Raw genomic sequence first — 22,352 nt, forward strand, 5'->3', positions numbered from 1 at the left:
AGAGGAAAGGAGAGGAGAGGAGAAAAGGCAGAAATGAGAGGAGGATATAACATAAAATGTTTTGTCAAAATGGTGCCCTATTCTATTCTATCCTATTCTATTCTATTCTATTCTATTCTGTTCTATTCTATTCTGTTCTATTCTAGCTGAGCCTAGTCTGGCCAATTATCCTTAATTCTTGTCTTATTTTGAATTCTCCCCCTGAACCTTATGTGCGTATCTCTGTCTGTACATCTGTACTGTCTGTCTATATTTATGACAGCTTTTAGGCCTGTGTGTGTGTGTGTATGTGTGTGTGTGTACTCACAGTGCTGTAGCACCTCCCAGTGCTTGTCCCACTTCTCAGACAGCTCATGTTGCTTAGCAACCACCTTGTCCAGCTTCTCCTTGATCTGAGAATCAAAATCAGCGATCAGAATCACATCATCACAGGAGTCAGAATCAAAATCGCAGTGCTGAAATACCTCAAAATGGAAACAACGATCCATTTCCTAATGATAGCACTTTCTTTGCAGTTATTTCTTTAACACTTGTGGTGTAACAACCTTTTGAAGAAAATGTCTTACTTAAATTGTCTTACTTAAGTTGAAAGGGAATTTGCTGTTAGTCTGCGGAAAGACTAAAATATAAATGAACTGAACGCAGCTCCCCTTCCACAGCTGTTTGGCCGACAGTGACCCCGAACTCTAAATAAATAATAAATAATAAATCTGATCATGTGAACAGCTAACGATGCATTAAACCACATCTGCTCTGCAAATCTGATCATGTGGAGAGCCAACGATGCACATTTGCACACCCTGCATACTGGACTGTAAATCTGTTCACCTGTAAATCTGTTAATCCCACACTCACTTGTACATCAAATTAAAGGATGTTTAAATTACTTTCATGGTCTTGTTTGGTGAAATTCAAAACTGGCATGTTGTGGCATAAGACATCGGTAAATAATATACATCATAAAGGTTTCATTTTTTACTGGTCAAGTCAAGAAATCTTGGTGAAATCCTTTTAGAACTGCTGCTGTATCAACACAAATCTCCATCACAGGGTTTTCCTCAGGGTGTGAAGTATTGATCCCAGGATGGAGAGAGCTGAGGCATATTCATATATATGAATTTGGTTGCTACATATTTAATACAAAATTCAAGTACTTTCAAGGCCTCCATCCATCCATTTTCAAAAGCTTTTAAGGCCTTATTTCATTTCCAGGGCCTGTGGGAATCCTGCTGGTCAACAGTCAACCAAGCAAAAATTCTGTTTCATTTTCAGTACTTTCTATTTATTCTACTCTTATCTATGTCCCGTTCATTGCTGCTGCAGTGATCCAGTTTCCCCCGTGTGGATCATTAAAGTTTCGTCCGGTCGTCCCCATGCCCCCTCACCTCCTCAGCGGCAGGGTTTCTGGCGGCCAGCAGCGTCTTGCCCATCTCGATGCACTCCAGGACGCTGCGGCTGCGAGCCTCCACCTCGCTCTTCAGACTCTGGTGATAGTTCATCAGCACCTCCACCGAGGAAACGTCCCTGTTGGCAGCGGAGAGACCACAGCCGCTCAGATCGCCACACAGAAACACCAAAACCTTCTGACTTGTAAACGCTCTGACTACCATACTATACAATACAGTACAAGCCATGTTTTTCTACCTAAGTCAAGTCAAATCAAAGCTATTTATATATATATCCCTTCATCAAAAAAGCCTCTCACAAAGGACTTAGAACAAGCTTACCTAGATCTAACTAATTAACAATCTATCCCAAAACAAAATGATGCAATACAGTATCCAAACGAGATAAAACACAAAACAAAGACACAAAATAGCAGGTTGAAAAGACATAACAGGTTCTGGGGTCTCTTGTTTGACTTTCGAACCAGATGAGATGATGTGAAGAATGGGTGTGAGGCTCGGGCCATCTCTCTCTCAACACTGCTAGCCAGAAAGCTAGCAGCACCTGGAGAAAATTAGGCACACTTTTCAAAAAATCTGGCAACCTTTCATTAACCTGATGAGTGAAAGTGCGGTGGAGGAGGGAAGGAGTGATGCTGCCCATGATGGGAATTAGAATATGTTGTTTTGGACCGTGGGAATGGTATGTATGGGCTCTTAGGCTGGACAGAGTTCCCCTTTAATGTCAGTTGTCTTTGTGCTGCTCTGTGTGTCTTCTGTCAGTAACTTGTGTCAGAATATGAATGGTTTTATACGTTTTTTTATCTACCTACAAATGTTGATCTCACCTGCACAAATCTTTGTTTTTATCATTATTTTTTCCACTGAATTTCGCAAATAAACTAATCATCCTACTATAATGTATGATGCTACTATACACCATGCATATGACCAGAAATACAGTCCTACTGTATAGATTTCACCTGTAAGCCAAAAGCCACTTGAAATTTCTAGTAATTGGCTATTAATTGCGAATAACAGTAATTTCCAACATTATTCTGAACCTGAGCCTGACCCAAACTCCACACACCCAAGCTCATAGGGTCAAATCAGATGCTATTGGGTGTAAATGTTAGTCTCTACTATACATACCACCAGAAATCCACTCCCTCTAGCTCTTACTGTGAAATTCCGTCACATTTTTCCAACCACCTTTGTTTAACAGTGAGATTGACACAGGTTTTGTTTTCCTCCATAAATCCTCTCCTGCAGTGCAGACAGGTACCTGGGCTTCTCTCCTGTCCCTATCTGGCAGATGATGGACTCCATCCACATGATCTGATCTCGGACCAGGCCGAAGAACCTCAGCTTGTCCGTCGCCGTGGTGATCTGCACCCGGCACTCCTCGCAGGAAGTCAGCAGCTCCTTCCAGCACTGCATCACTTCGTGCTCGCGGCAGGCGATGGCTTCGGCCTTCTCCCCGGCGTACACCGTCCTCAGCTGGGCCGCGCTCTCCTGCAGCTGGCGCACCTGGCGGAGAGGGAGAGCAGGGTCACAGAAACGTTAAGCCCAACAAGGAAGGGACAAACATTTTAAAATGTAAAGAGAGAAGGTTTGTTTTGCAAATGACGCAAAAAAAACCCAACACAGCTGCTCCGACAGACGTCAGCGCCACACGGTCAGGGCTTTGTCGCTGGAGTTGACGTGGAGCAGCTGTGGTTCTGCGTCGGTCTTCAGTACATTATAATGTTTCTGCAGCCCAGGTGCGTGGCACAGAGGAGATGAAGCAAAATTAAGTGCCGAGTCAGAATCTAGTTTTGCTGCGAAGATTCAAACTCACAGACTCACAACGAACTAAAGATTTTGATTCTCATTCGACTTTATCGGCATGGTATTTGACATGCGTTACCAAAGTACTGTTTTAAAATAACAATAATGATTACGAATTCATTACAAATGATTCACTTGCAGTTCTAACAATATCTACAACATGAGACAGTCTGTAGAATAGAATAGAATAGAATAGAATATATCTGTTGTCTTTGGGCTCACCTCTGGCACGATTAAAACAGATTAATCAAACTACACATCGTTACACAGACACAGACAATTTAGTCAAAGTAAATCAAACACCAACACAAAGTCCTGATGCAGCAAAGGATTCTGGTTCTCAGTTCTGCTGTGAGGAGCGTTTTTCCTGCTCTGTATCCAGTTCCAATCAATGTGCGAGGAGACAAAAAACGCTAATCACCGCCGTCTTAATGATTCAAAATGATCGTCTTCAACTCCAGATCAGGCAGCTCACAGGTATGAATGTGTGTAACTGTATTTTTGAAAAGGCCTTCTTATAATTTGCTCTTTTGTTCTCATTTGGTACTTTTTCTCGGTGTCTCAGTTTAAATGTTTTTATTGCTTTTATTTCCTTATATATATGATATTGACTCATTGTCATGTAGAATTTCTTCACTGTAAAGCACTTTGTAGCTTTGTTTTGTAAAGTGCTATATAAATAAAGTGTATTATTATCATTATTATTATTATAAATGTGAAGCAGGGCGTTGCTGAGAGAGAGTATGCATGCTGAGCAAACTTTCCCTGGGTAAGTGCATGTTAAAAATAGCTAAATCTAGTATTGAACTTGCCCACTAGGAAACAAGTTGACTGATATTATTGCCAGAAAAAGCTCTGCAGACCGATTTCATCACTGAGGGAAGTCTTTGTGTTTACCCAGCATGCTTCTTGAGGCCACTGAATACTGAAGCGTGAGTCATTCTGCATGCTGTCTGTGCACGGGCGTGTCCTTGTCGTACCTGCGTGACCAGCAGCTGTATGTCGTGCTCGAAGCTGTGCATGAGTCTCTGCAGGGTGCTAGTGTTGGCAGTGCCACCCTGGCGAGCTCGCACCTCCGGCAGCCTCCGGTGTTTGTCCTCAATCTGGGCCAAAACCTGGGAAAAAAAACAACACAGAGGAGGTTGAAAAAGGGTTGAATGCATACGTGGCAGAAAGAAAGTATGTAACCTCTGTATTTGATCTGATATCTGAGCTCTATGTCCTGTCTGTGTCGTGTGTGTAGTGTCTGTGTAAATAAATGCCATGTAAATTATGCACAATGGAACCGCTTAAGATGCAGAGTAAATGTTGGAGAAATCAGGCAAAAGAGTGTTATTGTATCATATTGTATCTTATAAGTGAGCTCAAAACTGAATTAAGTTGCCTTCAATGTACTGGCCTTTTAGTTTGTCTGATGTAGAGTGTTTTTTCTTTCTTTCGGGACAGTAATGGTATTGTATCATATTGTATTGTATTGTATCATGATGTATAGTATTGCATCGTATAATATATTGTAGCGTATCGTATCATATCGTATCGTATGTTATCATATCGTATCGTATGTTATCATATCGTATCGTATGTTATTGTGTCGTAATGTATCGTATCGCATTGAATCGTATAGCATTGTATCGTCTTGTAGTATATAGCATCACATCATATTGTAACATACTGTATCATATCATATTATATATCATATTGTGTTGTATTGTATCATAACATTGCATTTTATGGAATCATACTGTGTTGTATCATATTGCATTGTATTGTATCATATTGGATCTTATAGTATCACACCATATTGTATCATATTGTATATTATCATATCATATTATTATTATTATATTGTATCATATAGCATTGCATTGAATCGTATAGTACAGTATTGTATCATATCATATATCATATTGTATATTATCAAATCATACCATATTGTATCATATCATATCATATAGCATTGCATTGTATCGTACAGTATTGTATCATATTGTATCATTACAAAACAGACCCACACCAGTCTGGCTCCAGTTCAGTTATATATATATATATATATATATATATATATATATATATGTATATGTATCTTTGTTCTATACAACGCACCTCTCTGCAGTCGGAGAAGAACTTGTGCAGCTGGTGTGAGGCGGCCAGCATCTGCGCCCGGGTCTCCATGAGCTCCAGCAGGTCGGCCCAGGCCTCGTTCACCCCGTCCTTCCACTCGGCGATGGTGGCGGCCTCGGCGTGGCCGTAGTCGATGAGCTCGTCCACCATCTGGTTGACGGCCGTCACCCGCTCCTGACCCACGCTGCCCGTCTCCGACGCAAACTCCGTGAACTTCTCCTGCAGGACCTGGAGGCGGGGTGGGGGTGAGGGGGGTGGAGGTGAGGAGGGAGAGAAAATTAGAGAGGAAAAGAAAATATGTTGCCAATTTCTTATTTTAGATTGTTGGTAAAAGAACACAAACCCTAACTGAAATAAACAGAAATTCTTACAGGGATTCCTTGACATTGATTCTGAATTTAGATGGTGAGCAGCTCCCTTTGGTTTCAATAACGAATGCTAACAATGCTAACGCGCTATTTTAGAGAAACTTAATGAATTAGGGTTGGGGGAACGATTTTCTTTATACTTCTGGATTGGTAACTCATACTGTCTGCTCAGAGAGTGCATAAAAGCAGATATAGTCACTACCAAAACTGGAAGTTGTATTGCCAAGTCATCTTGTCAAAATAAATTGCTTAAAGGTGCTTCATGTAGCATTTTTAAACAGCTAAATATCATTGTCAAATTCATTGTCATACCTTGGTAAATACTGTAAACAAATGAGACCATAGTCGAGACGATTGGTAGTCTCTATCTCACACCAGTGGAATTGTTAGTGCTAATGTCTCTCTAAATTAAGACCACATTTCCCATAAACCCTGTCTACGGTTGTTCCCCCTCCCCCTCATTTGTGTCGCTTCACCTGCATTTGCTTTCAAGAGCGAGAAGGAGATGAGCCACCATCTGCGACTGCGTAAAACTCTTTCAGCTTTAGCTCCGTTTGCTCTGGAAGAACAGAACCTCTTCCTGTTTTGTGCCGTAAAGCGATCCAGCAGATTTCCCTCCAGATCCACCAGGTGAAGGAGAAACAATGGAGGATGCAGAGCAGAGGCTGATAGAGGCTGACAGTCTTCTCGGCAACGGTCTCGTTTGTTCACAGTAATTATACTAATGTCTCAAAATTAATGTGATAATGATTTATTAATACTAAAATGCTACACGCAGCACCTTTAATTCCACTATGCGAGTTATCCTGACTGAACCTCTATAACCGAGCAGTGACCGATACAAGTGTTTCTAAATCAGGTATCCGTCCACGCCGACTCATCTGTTACTCACGGTGACGTGCTCGTAGTCTTGGCCCAGCTCGGGCGAGCTGGCCACCACCTCCCTCTGAGCGATCCACTGCTCCAGCTCGTCCACCTCCCTGTTGAGCTGGTAGAGCCAGTACTGCTGCTCCAGGCGGCTCTTCCTCTCCTCCACCAGGTCCTTCAGAGACACGTACAGGCGGTCGATCTGCGACTGGCGCTTACTGATCTGCTCGCTGCGGGGAGAGAGAGGAGAGAGAGAGGGGGAAGCGTGTCAGGCCACATACTGGAAAACAGACGAGACTTTAGCATTCACCCTCAGTCCTTTCTGACAGGGAAATAGGTTTCAGAAGCACAAATAGATGAAAAACGCAATGTGATCTGATAAAATTTTGTGAAATGAGCATGAAGTATGAAACACAGATGATGTGATGTGGACACGAATCATGAGAAGATTATGTTCCTAGAATTTCCCCCCCACGAATTGGACACGCCATTTTCAGTTAAAGGTTGACTAACGCTAAGTCTAGGCAACTAAAGCACCTTTGAGTTAAAGGTCCCATATTCTCCACTTTCCACTGTTTTATTTTGTGTCTTGAGGTCCATTCAAAGCTGTGTGTGTGGTGTCATGAACCAAAAACACTCTCAATCCATTTTGTTCATTTTCCAGCATCTCTCTGAGCCTTACCAAGAACAGGCTGTTTCTGTCGCCGTGTCTTTAAGGCTCATTAATATTAACGACCCCTCTGTTCTGATTGGCTAACCGTTTCAAGAGTGAAACGTGAGACGCCGCGGCCCGGCGGCTACAGGTAGGGAAAACTCTCTGGTAATAAACAATGACAACCGCTCGACCGCTTTGAAAAAAACACTTTGTTAGTCTGTTATTTCTTACAAAAATGATAATGAGCGAACCTTTGTGACGCCACAAAGTTACGGAAGTCCAAACGGCTCGTTTAGAGGCTCGCTTTTCTAATATAGATTGTGTGGATTTAGTTGGCGACCGTGCGTTTTGATACTTTCACCATGTTTAGATAGACCATCCAACTCCTTTATCATCACAGAGGCAAGGGGAGTCCTGCTTTACACCATATGGGACCTTTAAGGCTTTGGTCATGGTTAAATTATAATTTTTTTTTTCAAAACTTCAAAAATTCAAACATGATAGAAATCTTCTTCAGAGTAGGAGGCAAATGTTTACACCCATCCACCACCCCGACCATAACACCTTTACTTTCCACTGCTCTATTTCAATGTCACACTACTTCCTGCTTCACGTAATCCTCATGTGGTGGGAACACATATTTCTCTCACTTTTCATGCACAGAGTTCGTATTTTTGCATTTTAAGGCTTTGTGCTTATTTCATGAAATTTCAGGAGACCAGGTTGGAGAAAGGATGCACTTTGGAGGCACTTTGTTGGAAACCACCACACACAATCTCAGTGGATTAACACTTCTTGAATAATCAATATGGAGCTTTCTGTGGCTGGGCTGCACGCTGCGAAGGAGGAAACTATTCTGTCTTTGGCAAGCGCCTTATGGGTTTTCCTGATGAGTATAACATCAACATCAAATATGTTTATGTAGAGTGCTGTTTACTGTCATCTTTCATTTTAAAAGGTTGAAACGGTATTCTGGAGCAACTTCACCCACTAGCAAGCGCAGAGAACAAAGATTTATTATTACTAACTACTATTTTGGCACGTCGTCAGGGTTCGTCAAAAACACCAAACAACAAACGACACTCCCCGATGAAGACCACATGCCGAAATGTGTTGGTTTTTAATGAGAAATCTTTGTTCTCAGTACTGCAAGTGTTGCTCTTCCCCATCTTTCATTTTCCATACATTTACTTTGTATTAAACAAACGCCTGGCTCTTTTCTTTTGTGAAACAACAGTTGAGTCTCCAAATTCCTTCTCGTCAGGTCAAATAACCAGCAAGATGTTTGCGAGTTTGTGTGTGCATGTGTGCAGCTCTTTACCTGTAGATGAGAAAAATTAGCACCACTGCATTTGCAACAACAATTTATCTGCTGATCTGAGAGCTGCACAAATCTACATCAGGGAGCTGTCTGATATTTTTGGGAATAGATAATCAGGCATTGCACACTATGTTAATACATGTCTGTGATCATTATCTCCAATGAGAAGCATGCAAGAGTAACTGCATGTCTGTGATTGGACACACTACAAACTACGGTCATTTAACAAAACAGTATATTTTCATGGATAGTTATGACAATGGTCTCCCGCATTGTTATACTTTTGTCATATTTTTGCCATTAAGAGAATGAATAGAATGAAATGAATGTCGTCCTGGTGCAGAAATCAGGAGCATTTTCGTCATTAATTTTGTGACACTAACACTACATGTGTGTGTGTTTACGTCCTCACCAGTCTGGATGCCCCATCTCCAGCAGCTGTCTGCACTGCTGCGACAGCAGGCCGATGGTCTCGGCGTAATCCTCGATGGTCTGCTCCAGGACCAAGTGTTTCTTCAGCAGCTGCAGCGTGCTCGGCTCGTCCTGATGGGACGAGGACAAGGCAGAGGAAGAGTTTCGCTTTAAAAATAATAACACTCTCTGGTCTCACACACACACAGCACAAATGCCCAGTCCTGTTTCTATACACAAGCAGTGAACAGACGTTTTTAAATTGAAGGTCCAACTGAATGAGATGAAATTCTTAGAGCATTATTGATGATGTCCGACGAAAACTTTGTGTTTCCTAAAAGTCAGCTTTTCTAGAATAAGTCAAACTATGCAACGGCTTCTGAATGGGTTTCCCTCCTTCCACCATCTGCTGCCAGAAACTCTTTCAGCTTTAGCTCCGTTTGCTCTGGAAGAACAGAACCTCTTCCTGTTTTGTGCCGTAAAGCGATCCAGCAGATTTCCCTCCAGATCCACCAGGTGGAGAAACAATGGAGGATGCAGAGTAGAGGCTGATAGAGGCTGACAGGCTGACCACTGATGCTCTGGTTTGTTTACGGTAATTACACTAATCTCACAAAATTAATGTGATAATGATTTATTGATTTTAAAATGCTACATATAGCATCTTTTTAATTCAATGAATAATGACTAATTTGTTACTTTTCCTGAGTAACGAGCTCAACAGTGACTGTCAGACTAACACACACACACACACACACACACACACACACACACGCACACACACACACACACACACACACACACACACACACACACACACACCTTGCCCTTCTCCTCGTTCATCATGTGCAGCTCCTGCTCGCTGAGCCAGGCCTCCACCTCGGCCGTGTCGAAGTAGTACTGCTGGGCCTGGTACATGGCGTCCAGGACCAGCTGCCTCCTCTCGGTCTCGGCCCACAGCAGAGCCCACAGCTGGGCCAGCTGGTCCTGTCCCGCCCGGACGCAGTCCGCCTCGGGGCTGCGGATGGAGGCGATGATCCCCGCCCGCTCCAGGACGTCCTCTATCCTGCTCCTGTGGCCCTGCAGCTCCCTCTGGAGGGTCTGCAGGAGAATAGGAGGAGAGGAGAGACTGTGTTGAGTCTTTTCTATGTTGTTTGAAACATGAGAATGATACAGAAACTTACTGATTTACTGCTATTAAATCCACAATCCAAAATGTATTTACTCCATATAAATAAATATGAAGTATTACACAGAATTTGAAAATCAATGAAAGTCAATCACTTTCACCATTGAAGTGATGATTTCAGTTCAAACCAGTAGTTGGGCAAAAGTGTTTCAACAGGGGGCACCAAACTTCAATAATAACAATATAATATTACATGTTATTTGCATAGCACTTTTCAAGGTACTCAAAGACACTTCACAGAAAAAAAAAGAATTACAATTTAATATTAAACTGAAAGAAAATGGAGGTGACCAGAGAGAGAAAATAATATATTAAAGGCTACTGGTGAGTATTGAGAGCTTTTCTGAAGGCTGATAGTGAAGGAGAGTCTCTGAACCGTTGTCCAGGTGTGTTTTGGGTCAGCACCGACCGGTCTGCCTCCCTACCTGGTTCTTCTTCATGAGCTGCTGGACGGCCTGCAGGCTGGAGCCGTGCTCCTGACAGGTGGCCATGGGGAGGCGCTCCTGCACCCACAGCTACAACCACAACAACACACACACAGCAGGCGAGTTAGAATGTGTGTGTGTGTGTGTGAGACAGAGAAAGACAGGGAAAAAGAGAGTGTGCATGTCTGCCTGTGTGTGTTTATTTGTCTGTGTGTGTGTGTGTGTGTGTGTGTGACAGAAAGAGAGAGAATGTTTGTGACAGTGTGAGCATGTCTGAGACCTGCGGGTGTGCTGTATGTGTGTGTGTGTGTGTGTGTGTCTGTGTGTGTGTGTGTCTGTGAGCTGCATGTGACTTATAGCAGGTGTATTCACATATAATACATGTTTATGTGTGTAGGCATGTATATGAGACTTTTTCATTTGTGTCTATTTGTGTGTGTATGCGTGTGTGTGTGTGTGTGTGTGTACATGTGTCTGTGGGTGTGCGTGCATCTCTATGTGTATGTGTGTGTTCTTCAGTATGTGTGTGTGTGTGTGTGTGTGTGTGGGCTGTCCTACTCACGATCTCATCCTCCAGGTCCCGCCCGACCTGGTGAACCTCTTTGGACGCCAGCAGGATGCGCCGCCTCTCCTTCAGCGGCTCGATCAGACGCACCATCCTGGTCTCCACGGCGGCCTGTCGCTCGGCAACCGTCTCCTTCACCTGTCCCTGCTGGGGCATGGAGGCCGCCTGCACCTGGAGGTCCCCCACCTCCTTATACCACTCCTCCATCTGGGACTCCATGGTCTAGGGGGAGGAGGAGGAGGAAGAGGAGGAAGGGGGAGTAATCAAAAAGGAGAAAGGAATACAGGGGGTGTAGGTTAGGAGAGGAGGAATGAGGCAGGTGAGAGAGGAAGAGAGCAGGTAGTAAATTGGGTGGAGGTGAGTGAAGAATGGTTTCCACGGAAGAGAAGTAGAAGATGGGATGAGTGAGACGGGGAGAGGATGATGGAAATGCAGAAATGAGTAGTTTGTCATTGCTGATTTGACTACAGCTCAAATGTAGGGAGACAGTGAGCTTGTTGAGTTTAGGAGGAATGTGAATTTATATTGGAGCAGCCGCTTTCATATTAGAGGAAAGTTTGAAGTTCAGGGTATCTGCAGGTTTTAAAGAGCCTTTTTAATGCTACCTGGAATTGGATTTAAGACAAACTCAAAAACCAAAATAAAGAACCAAACATTGGTCAAAAACATATAATAGCTAATGAAAGTTCTGAAACTATAAATGAGCAGTATAAGAAAAAGGACACTAGGAAATTAAACGTTTAGGGACAGGATGCCCAAGTGTGTTCATTAAAGCAGATGTGATGTTTGGCATATTGTATTAACACTGTTCTGTGTTAATCTAAGAGTGGACTTGCATATGGTTCAAGCTTACTGTGATCAACTATAAGTGCAAGTTATGAAATACAACATACCGTAAGAAAATAAAACACACTACTACCGGCTAAAGGCCTTATATTTAGATAATTTTAAATGGTTTCAGACGTTTTAAGGACATACAGATACCCTGAAGTTGTAGCTTTAGTTTATTTATCTCCACATTGTAGTACTGAGGGTGTATAGGTTGGCTTACATGTGGAGAGAAAGCACTAAGCAGGAGATTCACATCCAAATCAAACACATGCTTTTACATTTCGATGTAGAACAGTGGAACAGTAGCTGGCCTGCCATGATGATGGCTATGTTGACTCAAACATTTTTGGCTGCTGTAAAAAATGATAAAAACGGATAATTTTGCTAGCAAGCGCATTGAGATAGACTGGTAGCAATGCTAGCCAATTAGATGTGATCTGCAAATACCTGGATGGGTTAGTGTCTTATTTAAAAAGTTAACAATGTACAAACTATGCTTTTTTTTCCACATATTGTACACACACAATAATAAGGTCAGTCATAGTTTGTGGTGTGTCCAGAAAGAGAAGGTGACTCCCAGCCACTGTATCACTAGAAAGAAACTTTAAATTTTAAAGGTACAACGATCACAAGAGAAATAAGTCACGACTTTTCTCGTGTTGAGCAGATATTTTAGGATTCTATAATCGACTTTGAGGTAGCCAATATTGTCGGTTGATCAAAGAAATTCAGTCGATCACTCAATCAATGACGGATAGAAAACAGAGAAGAAACATGAACCGAAAGAGCGAAAGAACAACAGTTGAAAGACATGAAGTGTAGTGAAGGTTACTGTACCCCTTGCCAGGATGGATGCTGGGTAGTGGAGTTTGGTTTGGAGTTAGGATGGTGTGGTAAAGCAGTGCTAATGGCGGCCTGTTAAAGGAAGCTGTAAGCGGCATGCTGTGGGAGAGGAGAATGAGAGATGTCTGGTGAAATGATAAAGTAATGAAAGGATGTATCTGAACGCCAGCCGGAGGTTTGGTGCGCGATGGATCCGACTCCTCCAATGGACAGACATTGGAGTGCAAATGAAGAGTTGCATCCCAAAATGACAAGTCAATGACAAAATGTTTACTAGCATGAAAGTAAAACCGACGGAATATTATTTATGGAACGTCATGTAAGTTATCGGCTAGCTTAAAGGAACACACCACAGAATTTGAATGGATAGAACAGTCATTTCCATTCAAATCAACGGTTGGAGCGGCGGCCATTTTTATGTTTCACAGCAAGAACCAAAGCAGCTTCTCTGTCTCCTTGCTAACATGCTAATGTTGACTAGAAGAGCTCGAGAGAGAGAAGTACAGTCTGTGATGAAGCTACGTTAGCCTCGTCGCTAACGTTAGCTTTCGGTTGAGTTTTGGCAGTTTGCTAACAGACTCATCTGCTCAGTTCTCAAGCAAGTGTGATGCATTTAATAGCCTTAAGCCCAGACTTGCATTGTCACCATAGCAACTAACCCTTAAAATTCCATAATCACTATTTTTATGCTGTACTATAAAATTTGCATAACGAACAGTGGAAGGATCGTTCTATCTATTCAGGTTCTGTGGAATACACAAACTTTTTGGCTAAAAAGCTGCTTTTTTTCATCACCACTCATGTGTTTAAGGAGAAGATTGGTAGCAGTTTCAACATAATCAACAAGTCAGTCCATTCATTTCCATTTACTTTATATTTATATTTATTAATATTTTTATCTACATTTATATGAGTTGAGCGACCAGGGGAACTCAGCCGATGTGTGGATGATCAATAAGCTTGTCGGCTGAGAAAAGTTGGCCACGGATTTCCTTGTTTCCCTACCGATGTGATTTTGTTTCACGAACGATAGTTTCTGTGCAAAATGGACAAGAAGAAGTTGATTCCAGCCATTCAGAGCTTCCCAGTTCTCTACAACTTTTACTGGAAACACTACAAGAATAAAAGTCTCAAAAACGAAGCTTGGGGAACGGTTACATCTATCGTTGGGGCCACTGAAAATCTCTGAGGTAATTTGATTGATTTTTATCGATACATTTTTGATTAATGCTACTTAATAAGCACTTGCTAGCTCGCTATGTTAACTCATCAAAACAATGTAACGTTATGGAAGGCAATGCCAGTGGGTAGTGAAAAATATAAATACATAGCTTGTTTTTCTTGATCACACACATAGAAGGAAGTGCTACCAATCCTCTAGTCACACAACAGCTAGTTGATCAACGAGCACATTTGCCGCAGTCTGTGTCTTCTTCAGTATAAACAATAGTAACATTCTACAGGGTGTTGGCATCTGCATCTTAAAAGATACAGATCAATAAATTTCAAGTAACAGTATTTTTAGAAGGCATACATAGCATCTTGGAGCGAAACCCTTCAAATAAAGCTGACTGGGGATGGCATGAATGCAAATGGCTCACAGTGTTTCCAGCAGCCATTAACACAAATCAAAAATTAATGTCTGCGTGGAAATAAAAGCTCCGGCCTGCAGGACCGACTTCGCCTGAAATGAGATGAAAAGCCGAACTGAACGCGTTCCAGGCACACAGTGAGAAATGTTGTCGTTAGTCATTTTCAAACATGATGTTTTGTTAAAATATTAATGAGATGATACCATTACTGTGTGGCAGTGATAATGTAAACAATGACTCATTCTTAAATGGCTTAACATGTAGAGGACGCAGCGGAGCGGCAGCACGGCTCGTAAGCAGGACCGCAGTTTCACATTCACAATAAAAAAAAAAACAAGTAGAAAAACATAAGAACTAGTAAAGATTAAAGGTTATGTTTCCCCTTTATAAATAAAAGAGTAGTGAGCCACTACAAAAAGAAAATTACCAGCTATACGAGCAAAAATGCTAAATTAAAATAACAATCTCAATACAATCCGGTAAATGAAAATCGTGAAAACATGTGAAATCATGGCTTTTATCATTAAATATGCAAGTAAGAGCAGTTTTCATACTGCAACTATCGCTAGAATAAAACTCTGAGACTAAATGAGGGACAGAAGAATACTAAAAAAAATAGAGGAATATATAGAGGAATAGAGGAGACAGAGGCACATGTCATTTCTCGGGCTGCTTGTTGGACTAATATGAATAAAGGCATGAGGGAGAAGCAAGCCTGCAGAACCATTTTAGTGACATATACCCCCAAAAAGTCACTTTATTTTACCTAGAAAACTGAAAAAAGGTATAAAATGGGCGTTATTTTTATAGATCATGTTCCTAAATTTCTTTCCTGTAGTCCTGAATTAAGAGATTATTTTACATCTTGGAGAAAATATTCTTGCAGTGCAGAAGAGACAGAGCGACAGGCATGTGAGTAAATAACGGTTGAAAGAAAGAAAGAAAGTTTAATGAAAATTGTGTAGTTTTCACCTGTAGTTTTTTGAGCTGCTTGTTAACGGAGGTGAGGTCCTGCCCCTGGTCCACGTAGGCCAGCTGCCCCTCCAGCTGGCCCAGCCTCTGGTCCAGGCTGCTGTAGCTCTGCACCAGCAGGTCGGCCTTGTTGGCCTCGAAGAGCTGGCGGGCTTTGGCCTGGGTGGTGCTCTCCAGGTCCTGCCAGCACTCCCTGATCTCCCCCAGCTTCCTCCGGACCACCGGGCTCAGCTCTGGCTTCTCCTGGATCAGCTGCTGGCCCTCCTGGGGGAGACAGGTGGAGAGGTGAGGAAAAGGTAAGACTTCTCATATCTTCAATGAAAGAGATGAAGTGAAGGCATTAAAACCGGTAGGAAACAGTTCAACATGTAACCAAGAGAGCAGATACTTAAAGAGATGCTGAGTAGAGTAGGGGAGAGTAGAAGAAGAGGATGGCAAAAGATTATTAAAAAAATAATACAAATTTTGGTAAAATATCGCATTTGGGGGCAAATATTGAAAACAGAAGGCACTTGAGCTTCCTAATGTCCCGCCATAATCACCATGATATATTAAACATAACCAGTTATGCTAATAAGGTCATTAAGTAAGCTAACTAATGCATAAATTAGCAAATATTTGTGTTCAACACACTTGTCTTCACATAACTCATGTGCAGTATTAATATGAACTCCATATCCTAAAGCATTAAGGAGTTATTGTAGGTTCAAGAAAAATGTTTTTCCTCATTAATATGCAAATGTATGCAGCAAGGTGCTCCAAAATCTAATGTTATCCTCTGCTCTTTAGGGGGAACCTGTGCTGTTGGATATATTGAAAATAACCACAGAAATTCAAATATGGCAAAAACCAAATCTAACATTCAGTTGACATCAAAAGGCTCTCGCCCTTAAAAAAAAAAAAAAAAAAAAATGTTTATCCCTTTTCCATCATAATACAATGGTAAGGAATGCAAAGGCTTTGGCAGAATACTGCATCAACACAAACCCCGGTTCATATTTTTGCCTAAGACACACACACACACACACATACACACACACACATACACACAAACTCATGTGTGCCAATCAGAAGCGAGTATTATTCATCCAGGTCCATAAATACTGTATGGAATGTCTTGTGAACAAAAGTAAGAGATAACATATCACATTTACACTGTAAACAGATGTGTAGATGAGAGGCAGAATGCAACAGAAAATAGAGAAGCCCTTATTGCATTTCACTCTGCTCACTATTTATCTGTCGAGTTGTCAAATGTACACGGGTGAATGCGACATCTGTCCCCTGTGGGCCACCGTACAGCTGATTTGTGGCAGGCTGTGACCGCACGATTCTTCCCAGTGCGTTCTGGGTGAGGAAAACGGAGCGGATTTTGATCAGAAAACAAGCGAGTCCGCAGCCTGAAGCAGCAGAGGAAACAGCAGGAGAGGAAAACGCCGACACCAACACAAACCACTGCATCAACAAAAAAAAAAAAACCCCAACACAACCGATATGGTAAAAACCTAAAAATGGACCGCTGGGGGACAGAGAGGGAAACACAACACCGTCCTCTTCTGTACGGCCTGCCGCCAGTTTCTAGTAGTGGGAAAGAAGTGTGGGATGTTTGGTACATTATGATTTAAAATAAAACAAATCTCAGTGGTACAAATTCATTGTATATTTGCCAATATGCACTGAAAATGTATATTATTATTATATTTCATAGTTCAAGTGATGTTGAGCTTTGGTAGTATCTTGGGTTGTGTATCTTCCTCCATGATAAAACCCCCAAATCAGTGATTCTGTGATCTGTTGCTCTGGTAGAGGAGAATTGTGTTTTTTTTCTCTCTCCATTCACTGCCATTGTGTCTGAAAATCACACTTCTAGCACATAAAGGAACAAGAACAAATCAGATTCTGACAACATATAAAAAAAACTAGTCATTCTGCTTAATTGTTTTTAAGTGAAGTTTCAAGTGTAACACTGAAGTCCGGTCGGAGGAAACTTATGCCAATGGAATGAAGAAAATAGTACGTTTACCAATAATTGTAAATAGGCGAAAAAAGGTGGGAGACAGGAGTTTGACAAAGCAGAATCTGCCGTTTTCAACATCACTTCAACATCAAGTTCAACAGTTCATCACTTTAAGGGTAATTGCCTCCGAAAAGGTCAGAAATGACCCTAAAAATCAGATCAAGGAGATGGAAAATGCCCTCTGAAACTGAACGCCCTCTGAAAATTTCGTGCCCCAGCGTACATACACAGACATGCAGACATATAAAAAATGCTTGCAAGGACACACACACACACACAAACACACACACACACACACACACTCCGTCTCTTTTAGAGGTCAGGCTCTGTGTTGCCAGTTTTTAGCGCTCTATCCCACATCTCATATCTGCACAAAGGCAACAAGAAGGTAAAGTCTGCACATCAAAAGCCCCGACCAGGTGCTTGATTTAGAAGGTGAGACAAATAAATTTAAATAAAAATATGTATTCATGATGAATATATGCTTGGAAAAAAAAACAGTCGAGGTCGAAGCGTTGCTGAATAAACCGCTGAGGAAGCAGAAATCCAGAGTAGCTTTTCTCTCTTTCACTGCATCCACAAACACAGCAAAACTCAATCTGGCACTGGATCTTATGTTGGGGGAATAAGACAATTATGAACAGACACTGTGGAACTGGGTTAGGAGGTAGTGCCGTTGGTGTGTGTGTGTGTGTGTGTGTGTGTGTGTGTGTAAAGAGATTAAACCTCAGCGTATTTAAATGCCACCTAAATTACCTCTCATCCCCTCCCCCCACTCTCTCTTCACCCTTCCCTCTCTTTCTTTTCATATTTCTGCCCCCTTTTGTACCCCATCCAATTCTGAGCCCCCCACTCTCCCCATACACACACACACACACACACACACACACACCAACACCATTCCTTATGTACACCTGCTCCCTCCCTCCTCTTTCTCCATGTAGCCTCCCCCACAATGAAAACACAGACCTACCCCCATCCGATTGTAATTCACCCTCAGTCAGAGCCTGTGTGTGTGTGTGTGTGTGTATGAGAAACTGTGTGTGTGTGTATGAGAAACTGTGTGTGTGAGAGAGATAGAAAGAAACAAAGAAAGGAAGAAAAAGAAGAAAAATGATTTGATGCCTCTGTACCTCTGGCTCATGGTGACAGTTGAGGGCTTTTTACATTTTACCAAGACTAGTGTTGGAGAAAATTACGTTGAAAAGTGATTTGTTACTTTACTTTGTTCCTGACAAAATGTAGCTAGTTACGTTGCAAAGTTACTCTTTATTAAAAGTAACTTGTTAATTTACTTTTGCAAGAATAGCGATCCGTTATTGATCAGTTTTTCTACCTTTGCACTATCAAAAATGAAACAATATGAATGAACAATAAATAAACAAAAGCTAAGACTAAAAAAAACAAATTTTTTCAAGTCTTTTTTTTTTTTGCTTAGGTAAGTTTTTACTGAAGTATTGTGCTTAGCTACATTTTAAATCCCATCCATTACAGAGGACAGATTTTGTTTCTCCATCAGCAACAGAAACTGGAGAAACGTCCAAATTGACAAATTGTGGAGCGATTCACAGCGAACGATCAGTCAGCAAAGAAGAGAAGAGAAATCTGGCTTTACTTTGTTTGCGCACTTTATTTTGAAATTTCTTATTTTTCCAGTTAAAAGAATTGAACTCTGACCTCTCTCCTGTTAGAGTCACATGGAAAATATCACAGCTAACAACGTTCTCTTTTCTAAAAAGGAACTCAGTAACTTTTACTCTGAGGACGTTTTAAATGAGACACTTTTACTTTTACTTCAGTAGATTTTCAGACCAGTACTTTTACTTACTTCAGTAAAATATCAGCAGAGTAACAGTAACAGTACTTCCACTTGAGTAGGACATTCTAGTAATCTTTCCACCCCTGCTGAGCTGTAAATGTGTGTTACTGTATGTTTGTGAAGAAGGGCATTGCTAGAAAAGAGCAAGCGTCGCTCTGTCGCCTTTCCCTGGATAAATAAAGGTTGAAATAAAAACTTAAACATGAAAAGATCACTGTTTTCCAGCTGGGAAAACCTGAGCAGGAAAAGTGAACAAAAATTGCTCTCCTTTTCCCTCAAAAACTGCTGTTGATTTGCTTTTCAGCAGAGCAGTTAACTCCCCAACTGCTCCAGTAAAGCTGCTAACAGGAGAAGACTGGTTGAACTAGGAAGCTCCCAGGTGTGAGTGTGTGTGTGTGTGCGTGAGTGTGTGAGTGTGTGTTCTGAGGTATTAGGAATCAAAAGCAGCAGAGGTATTACATGCTGCTCAGTAGGCTCCACTACACAGTTTGATGTCCTTCACAGCTCCCTTGTTGCGTTGCGTCAGCGCTCAGTCTGCTCTGCTGTAGCGTTCCCCTCTTGTTTCTGGCTGCTGATGCATGCTGCTCATCCTCGGTGGTGAGTGGGAGGTTTGCGTAGGCCTGTGCAGCTTCACCTGTGGGCTCAGACTTGTTACTCCACTCTCTCCGAGGTATTCTGCGCTTCAAAGATGACTACATATTACACCGGTCGAACACGCAGTTATCTGCAGAGATCCCACGACACCCTGCTGCTCAGCCCGTGTGCTGCCTGGAACTCACTCCAAAATCCACATCGAACATAACATTTTCTCCGAATTAAAGTGGTAATCCTCAAATCCTTTTTTTTCTTAATTTATTTTGTCTCGATTTTTGTTGCTCAGTGTTCATCGCTGTGGTGTTTCTGCACACAGATCACCTGTCAATCAAACAGTGTGGGCGGAGCTTGGATTTTCGGTCGATGCGGTTTGAGTTTCTCCTTTCAGTTACAAAATGCTTCACGTACAAAAACCCAACAAAGAGCTTTACAGACCGTAAAGATTGGTCATAGTTCAGCAGTTCTCTTGTATGTTTAAATAAAGATTCATGTAACGTTTGTGTTTAATGAATGATGGATCTGCATTAAGCACAAACTCTGCACTTCATCACAACGCTCAGAAAAGACAAAGGCCTACATGAGTTTGCACAATTAGCTGGGGAGACTTTTTCCTACTGATATCCATGTATTTTTTTGACATCTTACAATATATTAAGCGCTTTCATTCAGCTCCAGGGCAATTTAACATGTTCTACATGAAGTAGATAATGTCAGCTGTCAATCAGAGTACAAACAAACAAATCAATAAATAACTAAATAGAAATTAGAAGATTAAATAGAAAACAGAAGAGTTTTGCATGCTGGTAGAGTACATAGAGGGAAACATAAGGAAGTAGACAACAATAACAAAAGTATTGATCTATTGTGTTTGAATTTTGGTTTGTAGATTTAAGGGGAGTTTTCTATGCACTGATGATTTTTCTGTCCCACTGCCTCATTGCAAGTAATCAGTAGCTTGCTGTACAGTTGAGTTTTTCTGTTTTGCTGAAGTGTCCCGCGGCACCAAACAGGTTAAAAATCAGTGCACTAATGTCCTGCTGACGGACTCAGACAGTCACAAGGGAAGAATGGATCTCCATTAAGCTTCTGTCCTGCAGTTTGTCACATAGAGGACCAGGACTTTGACATGCTTACCTGTATCTTGGTCCATTTTAATATGTATCTTTTGACATTTTACATGACATTATCAATGCTTTGGTTTGGTCCCAGACGGCTGAAATATTTTTGATAATGTCTGCTGATAATTACAGTAAAGATAATAAATAAATAATTAGTCAGTTGATAAATACAAGAATTGAATATCTACAGGGCACCAGTATGAGTGAAAACACTGAATAAAGCGAATGAGAATAAGAGATAAGAGGAAGGATAACCAATGAATAATAATAATAATAAGAAGAATCAAATATGAAGCTAATAAGAATAAGAACAAGAACAAGAGTAAGAATAAGTACGAATAAGAGGTGATAATAAGAAGAATAAGAAGCGATTACGAAGCGAATAAGAACAAGAATAAGTAAGAGTAAGAGTAAGAATAAGAGTTAGAATAAGGAGTAAATAAGAATAGGAGTAAGAACGAGACCAAGAGAAGACTAGTCCTGGGACAGGGACCGATCGTCCTGCCTGGTACCGATGCTCTCAGTAGCAGATGGGCGGCTCTGCTGCTGGTCTGAACATCAGAACAGACATCTGTTCCTGATCCGTCCCTGCTGCCGCTCTGCTGGCCGCTCCGTGTGTCTGTCAGGCTGCGGCCGCTGCAGCTCGGCTGTCAATATTTACATCGCATGTGACGGAGCCGCAGGCGACAAAAATCTGCTCGTCCCACTGCCAGGCACGTTCCACTTCAGATTGGTTTTAACTGACACAGAGTTATGGCTTTTTAAAGTAATAATCTGTGACATTTTCATATAAACAAACGTCTGTTTTGCTGCTGTCTGTCTCTTGATGAAAACACAATAATGATTCAACCGATATCTAATTTGTGAAAGCTTTTCATTTTGCTGTTCTGAACACCTGGAGTCTGGTAGCTCTTTCCTGGGAAAAATCCTCTGAGTTTTACGCTTCCAGTTTGTTTGTAATAAACAGAAGAAGAAGAACTGGGTAGTTAGCATGAGCAGCGACAGCCGCCATGACTGAACAGACAAAGAAGAGAGAAACTCAAACTGCAGCAACAGAAAATGTTGATGAATATCATAAAATGTTAAAGGTTCCTGTCAGGTGGTATTCAATGCAGAACATGTAATGGTAATCCATACATTATGACTGAATGTGTTTAATTTGTTGAACTGTCTTTTATTTGATTCATAATGTTTGATTCATAATGTTTAGCGAGTCGAGACAAACTCTCTTAGAAGTAGAATTTCATGGAATTTCATGGAATTAAATTCTGTTTCCTCCGATTCCAGTTCTGTGTCCTTTGAGCTGGGTGACATTACGATTCCAATTCCAACTCTCTCACACACACACACACACACACAAACACGTGCACACACACACACACACAGCTGGAGGTGACATACTTTCCGGAAGGCGCCCAGCGAGAAGCAG

General features: G+C 41.5%; 1 protein-coding gene across 1 annotated transcript in view; it reads right to left on the reverse strand.

Moving 5' to 3' along the window:
* Positions 1-22,352, reverse strand: part of sptbn4b (spectrin, beta, non-erythrocytic 4b) — a 94,198-nt gene that overhangs the window by 8,917 nt on the left and 62,929 nt on the right. The window contains 11 exon segments of the mRNA XM_078284106.1: positions 308-392; positions 1,386-1,524; positions 2,671-2,915; positions 4,196-4,330; positions 5,319-5,564; positions 6,597-6,801; positions 8,960-9,090; positions 9,781-10,059; positions 10,573-10,662; positions 11,135-11,359; positions 15,376-15,639. Coding sequence (XP_078140232.1) covers positions 308-392; positions 1,386-1,524; positions 2,671-2,915; positions 4,196-4,330; positions 5,319-5,564; positions 6,597-6,801; positions 8,960-9,090; positions 9,781-10,059; positions 10,573-10,662; positions 11,135-11,359; positions 15,376-15,639 — 2,044 coding nt within the window.

Source organism: Centroberyx gerrardi, chromosome 6, assembly GCF_048128805.1.
Source record: "Centroberyx gerrardi isolate f3 chromosome 6, fCenGer3.hap1.cur.20231027, whole genome shotgun sequence".
NCBI classification, from domain to species: domain Eukaryota; kingdom Metazoa; phylum Chordata; class Actinopteri; order Beryciformes; family Berycidae; genus Centroberyx; species Centroberyx gerrardi.